Here is a 5,659-nt window from a genome sequence, read left to right on the forward strand (position 1 = left end):
ATCTATAGTCATTTAAACGCATAGTACATATTATAATTTAACAAAAGCAAATTATATCTATGCCATAAAAATGAAATTATTCATGATAAAATAATTCTCATTAAATTGTAAAAAAGTTATTTTTTTTATAATTATAAATAACAAATGAATTAATGATATTAACCAGATATGAAAAAGGAAAAATATAACAGTTTCCATTGACAATAGGAAGCCAACTACAGTCATTACTTTTCTCCAACCAGAGACATCGCACATAGAGCCCTACAATCATGAAAAACACAGCAACAGGTTGCTGCAATGCTATTTATTCACAAGTAAATGGTTCCACTGCTTAGACAACGATGGACTCCCTTGAGCCTTGAAAGGACCTAAATCTCTCTCGACCTCTATACAAATTATCAGGGATGTAGTAGCCGAATTCACTTCAAGTTACAGAGTGATGTTTCCATCTTTTATGTGCACGAGTGAGACAACAAAATCACTTCAAGTTACAGAGTTCATCATATGTTAATATATCTAGACTATCACCCACTCGGAATCAGAGAGACTGTCATCTGGTGTGGTAATAACAGATGATGCAAAACCTTCTCTCCGATGACTCGATTCTGGACCGAGATTTCTGTACCGAGCTGGTTCCTGATTGAAAACTTGATTTGCTGTCCTTTCCTGCAAGGAAAAACGAGAGAAGAAACATCAGTTATCAAAAGTTTCAACCTTCAATAGTTCAGTGGCTCATTTCAAACTCGAAGGATGCCCAAAGGCTCTTATTTCAAAGGGTTGTATGTTTAAGCCTTCAAGAGTTCTGTCCTTGAAGTAGAAGTAACCTTACGAAGTTGACAGGAAGTCATACCTCGGAAGACCAAAGTTGTCCTGCTTCAGAGGAAACAGAAGAAAGTTCATTACAATCTATTACAAAGCAACTCCCATCAAGCTTCACTGTACACGATAACCCCAGATTGGCAGCATCTTCAGTGGAGTTGTCTAATTGTCCTGTGAGAAGATACGAAAAGTAAATTTTATCATAATTGCTCCTTTCTTTGATCACAATGTCAGCTAAATTAAGACAAACAAATAGTTAGTCAAATGCATAAGATAACAGCAGCTCCAACTAGGAAAGGGAAAGTGTGGAATATAACAGGGTGAGATTCAAGTAAAGCCTTTAAAAAATCCCACACTGGAGAAAAGGGGGCCACATTCATCATAATGGAAGAAACATTTGGATACCAGTTTCAAGAGCAGACAATGTGATCTGGCTTGGAATAATCATGGTATGGCTCAACTCGTGAAGAGAATGTTCTGGCACCAATGCGGTTAAGGGGCTACATAAGTTTGTAGGCCAACCATTGCAGATATCAATGGAGGGAAAGGAAAAGTGTAAGAGTAGCTAAGCAATAGTAGAAGGAAATGCTTATTGATTGATTCAGTTGAGGTTTCAGTGGAAGTAAATCCCAATTCTGGAACCTTGCTTTCGTTGGAATAAACCAAATTAACAGATTTTGAAGATGGCTTGTCTATTGGAATTACTTCTGTGAGAGAGTTACTTTCTAGTAGATCATAAGATGTTGAGGAGAACACTGAAATGCTCAGATCTTTCTCTTCTGGGGTATCTAACTTCTCAAGCTGAACTTGCTTTTCCTCGGAATGAATTTCCTTAAAACTTGACATTAATTTTTCATGTATCTCAGCAGCAACCATTTCCTCCAAAGACAGATCATCCTTTGTGACCTTGATGGGTTCAAAAGAAAATGAATAAAGCGGTTGCCTCAAATTGCAAGGTTCCATATCAAAATGGTCTTGGACAATGCCTTCTTTTGACATTCTATCCACCGCAGTGTTTTTCACTTGGCAAGAATCACTAGCTACACCATCCATGGTATCCTCAGCAGGCTTAGACAGCACTTCTCGCATGATTTCTGAGCAAAATTGCTTGACATTGGCACCCGTTGTCTGCAATTGGTTCACATATTCCAACCCTTCCTGTCCAAGAAGGTATTCAATTTCATGAGAGATGTTTTGGCAGAACTAACTGCAGCTAAAGCTGGAATTGAGCAACAAGCAAGCAACATGAAGGCTTTAAAAGCAAAACTAGCGCAATCACATCAGAATAAATTGTAACAAATTAAAATGAAAACAATGCAGAAAATTAATAAAAAAATTTCTTGATTTTACAAATCACTTAATAAACCACTTTGAACTTGCATTATGACCTAAATTTTTTATGCTTGAGGAAATTAGATTATCTTATCTTGTCTATTCATCAGAGCAGAGAAACACTCATCTGCTCAAAGGTGAGCCTTTCCCCTTAGTGAGCTGCAGGAAGGGTTTGTTCGCAATAATGTTTATCGCATTATGTAGGCATGGGTGCTTCGGGCATGTAGCATCCTCTTTGCTGCTCAATGGTGGGTAGATTGTGCAAACTATTTACACATACTAAGACTGTACTTTTCCTTGCCTTTTATTTTGATGAAATAAAAATATCTATGCTTCATATACACAATTCATTTAGAAATACAATCAGTAAATGTTCAGTCAAGCAAAAACATATCAGTGGAATGCACATAATAACAATAAATAATCATGGCTGGAACATTTTAAAGGGATTTTAATTGCATAAATTTCAAAAATACCTGCTCCAAGATGTAATCCAACTCCAAACACATAGCTTCAAACTTCCTGTACATATTTTGCATCCAGGCCATAGCTTTACTTGCTGTTTACCGCATCAACAAAAACAACTTGGCAGTATTCTGCTTTTAGATATGGAAGTTGTTGTTCCTTCACCTCCTACTGAGAATGTCATAATCAGCTGTGGTCAGATTACTGAAAAGTTTAAAAATTTATCAACAATTCTGCAATAACAAAACTATCAAAGAGAAAGAGTAAGAAATAATTAAAACCCATGAGCCAAGCAAAGTAATTAAAAGAATCCATAAGCTAGAAAACGCTGGAGTCACAAAACTCCAATGACCACTGATAATCATGAATAAAAGCAGTCCAGATACACAGCCAACAAGCATAAACGGAGGAAAAAAAACAAAAACAAAACAAAGTTCGGATGATCAGCGTGCAAGATTAAAGATTGCAGAGTCACACTAGTCTAACACAAACAAGTCAATCAAACAAAGAGAAAAGAAAATACAAAAGCCAACATTAATTAATGAAAAAACTAAATTATGAAGCTTGAAGTTTGATCACTCACAAGTTGATTGCCATAAGCCGAAAAAATACATATATTGAATGCCTTAAACAAAAAAAACAAGAAGAATTGTTTCCTATACAAAACAAAAAGAAAGCAAAAGTATCTTTCTTTTGTGACTGGAAAAGAAGGAGAAAGAGAAACAAAATGGTGGGTTGTTATTGATTACAAAAAGAAGAGAAAGGGTGTCCGTTGAGAAAGTCCTACTGCTCCCTACACACGCACTGGTCACAGAAGCTTTTTTATAGTGAAAGCCGAACGCTTACTTCACTCTCCCCTCCTTCCCTAACCCTCGTATACAGCAGTGTTATTAAACCTGGTCCAGCCCGGCTGGTCAACCCGAGACCCGGTCGACCCGGGGCCTGGACCGGGCCGGGCAACACAAAAGACCGGTGCAAGGAAAAAACCAGGTGACCCGGCCTGACCTGGGTGAGACTCGAAATATATATACTAATTCACCAGCTAAATTTTCACCCTAATTTCTTTCTTTGCAGTTCGAACAATCAAATTTAATTCAAAAGAGAAGCTCGATTCTATTGCTAGATCTTGTCATAATCTTGTAGGAGTTTGCAATCTGCACCAGTGATTCGAAAGAGAAGCTCGATTCCATTGCTAGATCTTGTCATAATCTTGTAGGAGTTTGCAATCTGCACCAATAATTCGAAAGAGAAGCTCGATTCCATTGCTATAAACCAGGTGCGTCCTCTTTCTGCTTCACAGTGTTTAAGTTTACAGTCTGCACCCGATTTGTTACTCTTTCCCCCCTTGTGTTTCCCTTTTGAATTCGAACCTCTCAAAGCATGAAAGCAATATTCTAATGATGGATTGTTGATATTCGCTTGTGAATGACGCCAATGCTTGCTAAAAATGGGCCCACATGTTGACTCAAACCTCGCCACGATTAACGACATTGATTTTTCTTAGCTCCCAGATACAGACTATATCGAACCTAACTTGAGGTTTTGAAATATCTTGAAGAACTTTCTGATATCTATTGGTCAGCTTAAAATAAATGACTTCTACTGTCAACTTCCTCTGCTCAAGTGTAGAACCATAGGTGACAAATAAGTTCTTGTATATATAAAACATAGCACAGCTGGCCACTGCTTAAGGTTCTTGCCTTTTCTTTCTGGTTTCTCTGTAATTGAACAGTTCCCATCTTTATGTTTGGATAACTTGGCTTCAGTTTTCAGTGCTTGCATGCGTGTGTTGTTAGTAGACTCTGATATGCTGTTGAATTGTTGGCCAAAGTTTAAAGAAATCTTGGATATAGAAATCAGTTAAAGTTATGGATGTTTGCAGGGCATAGTGTTCTCTCATTGCGTGAAGCACTAGACTAGAACGAGCAAAAAGACTTGAACTTGATTTAGTTAAGGTAAGCTTTTACAATTTATCACCATTCAATTTTTCTCATCGTAGTTCAATTTTTCATGCTTGCCTTATTATGTGCTTGAGCTTTCGTTGGGTTATACATACCGAAATAGAGCACCTGATTTAGCTTTGCAGCAACAACCATCAAGCATGATAATTGAGAACATATTGATACTGAAAAGATAACAGAAATTTCATTAGCCTCTTAAACCTTTTTTGTTCTTTTTTCTCGCTGTTTGTTTAGCACGAGATTAACATTACAAAAAGGGGGGAGGGTTAACAACTGTTGTAACCCAATTTTGGACTCACCAAGATTTTCTTGAATGTTATTTTATTTCTATTATTATTTATAAAAATCCAAAAAAAAATCAATTTCTTTTTCAAAAATAAAAAATAAAAAATAAAATAAAGACTGACAATGTGGAGAAAGGAAATCGGGGAATCAAGCTGCAATTTTGGAGGAAGTTCAAGACCTAATTGTACCTTATTGTGCCCAAAAAATGAAGAAAAATGCAAATTCAAGGTCAAATTAAATGATTATTGGATGAATTTGCATAAAAATTAAGTTTAATGACATAATTAAATTTTTAATGGGCCAATTTGATTTAATCATTGACCGAATTAAATTTTAATTATGTTTAAGAATTAATTTGGGTTCAATTGAAGGATTTAATTAAGTGCAAGGACTTAATTATACTTTAAATGGGTCAAATTAATTTTATTTGGGGCTTAATTGGTGAAAAATTAAGTTTGGGAGTTTAATTTGGGCTTAATTGAGAAAATTCGAATTTTAAAAGACCAAATTTAATTTTCACCAAGTTAATTAGTGGCCAAATTGCATTAAATAAAAAGGTTTAGGGTCAATTGAAAGAGAGAGGACTGAAATAGACTTTGACCAAAAATCACTGTTCATTATCTTCTTTATTTTTTTCTAAAAAAGCTGGTCTGGTTGACTACTTTGCAACTGCATTTAATGTACCTAACGTCCACCAAATTTGACAAATCTTATATGAAACGGATCCTATGCATTTTTTCTACAACCCCATGTGATCAGGTTGGGCTAAAGGACAATATATTAGCACTGGTGACAGC

At 35.9% G+C, this 5,659-nt stretch overlaps 1 protein-coding gene across 6 annotated transcripts; it reads right to left on the reverse strand.

Annotated features, from left to right (window-relative positions):
- Window positions 1–270: 270 nt before the first annotated feature.
- On the reverse strand, window positions 271–3,467 carry LOC118051912 (uncharacterized). 6 transcript variants are annotated; one of them, XM_035062693.2, is made up of 5 exons: window positions 3,200–3,467; window positions 2,628–2,787; window positions 1,542–1,977; window positions 851–990; window positions 271–666 (listed from the first exon to the last, which is right to left on the reverse strand). In XM_035062693.2, the coding sequence occupies exons 2-5, from the start codon at window positions 2,697–2,699 to the stop codon at window positions 517–519; spliced, it is 798 nt and encodes a 265-aa protein (XP_034918584.1). In that variant the 5' UTR covers window positions 2,700–2,787; window positions 3,200–3,467; the 3' UTR covers window positions 271–516. The 6 variants fall into 6 exon arrangements, 5 of the variants coding, with proteins under 5 accessions (XP_034918584.1, XP_073268567.1, XP_034918585.1 ...); XM_073412466.1 differs by having other exon boundaries at window positions 2,628–2,806; XM_035062694.2 differs by having other exon boundaries at window positions 2,628–2,820.
- Window positions 3,468–5,659: the final 2,192 nt, after the last annotated feature.

This window comes from Populus alba, chromosome 11 (genome assembly GCF_005239225.2).
Source record: "Populus alba chromosome 11, ASM523922v2, whole genome shotgun sequence".
Classification (NCBI taxonomy): Eukaryota; Viridiplantae; Streptophyta; class Magnoliopsida; order Malpighiales; family Salicaceae; genus Populus; species Populus alba.

Excerpts from the sequence above, each read along its gene's own strand:
- LOC118051912 (XM_035062693.2), bottom strand. The coding sequence starts at position 2,699 with ATGGCCTGGATGCAAAATATGTACAGGAAGTTTGAAGCTATGTGTTTG. Across the intron at positions 991-1,541 it reads ATCTTATGATCTACTAGAAA|GACAATTAGACAACTCCACT; the intron begins GTAACTCTCTCA and ends ATCTTCTCACAG. Across the intron at positions 667-850 it reads GACAACTTTGGTCTTCCGAG|GAAAGGACAGCAAATCAAGT; the intron begins GTATGACTTCCT and ends TTTTCCTTGCAG.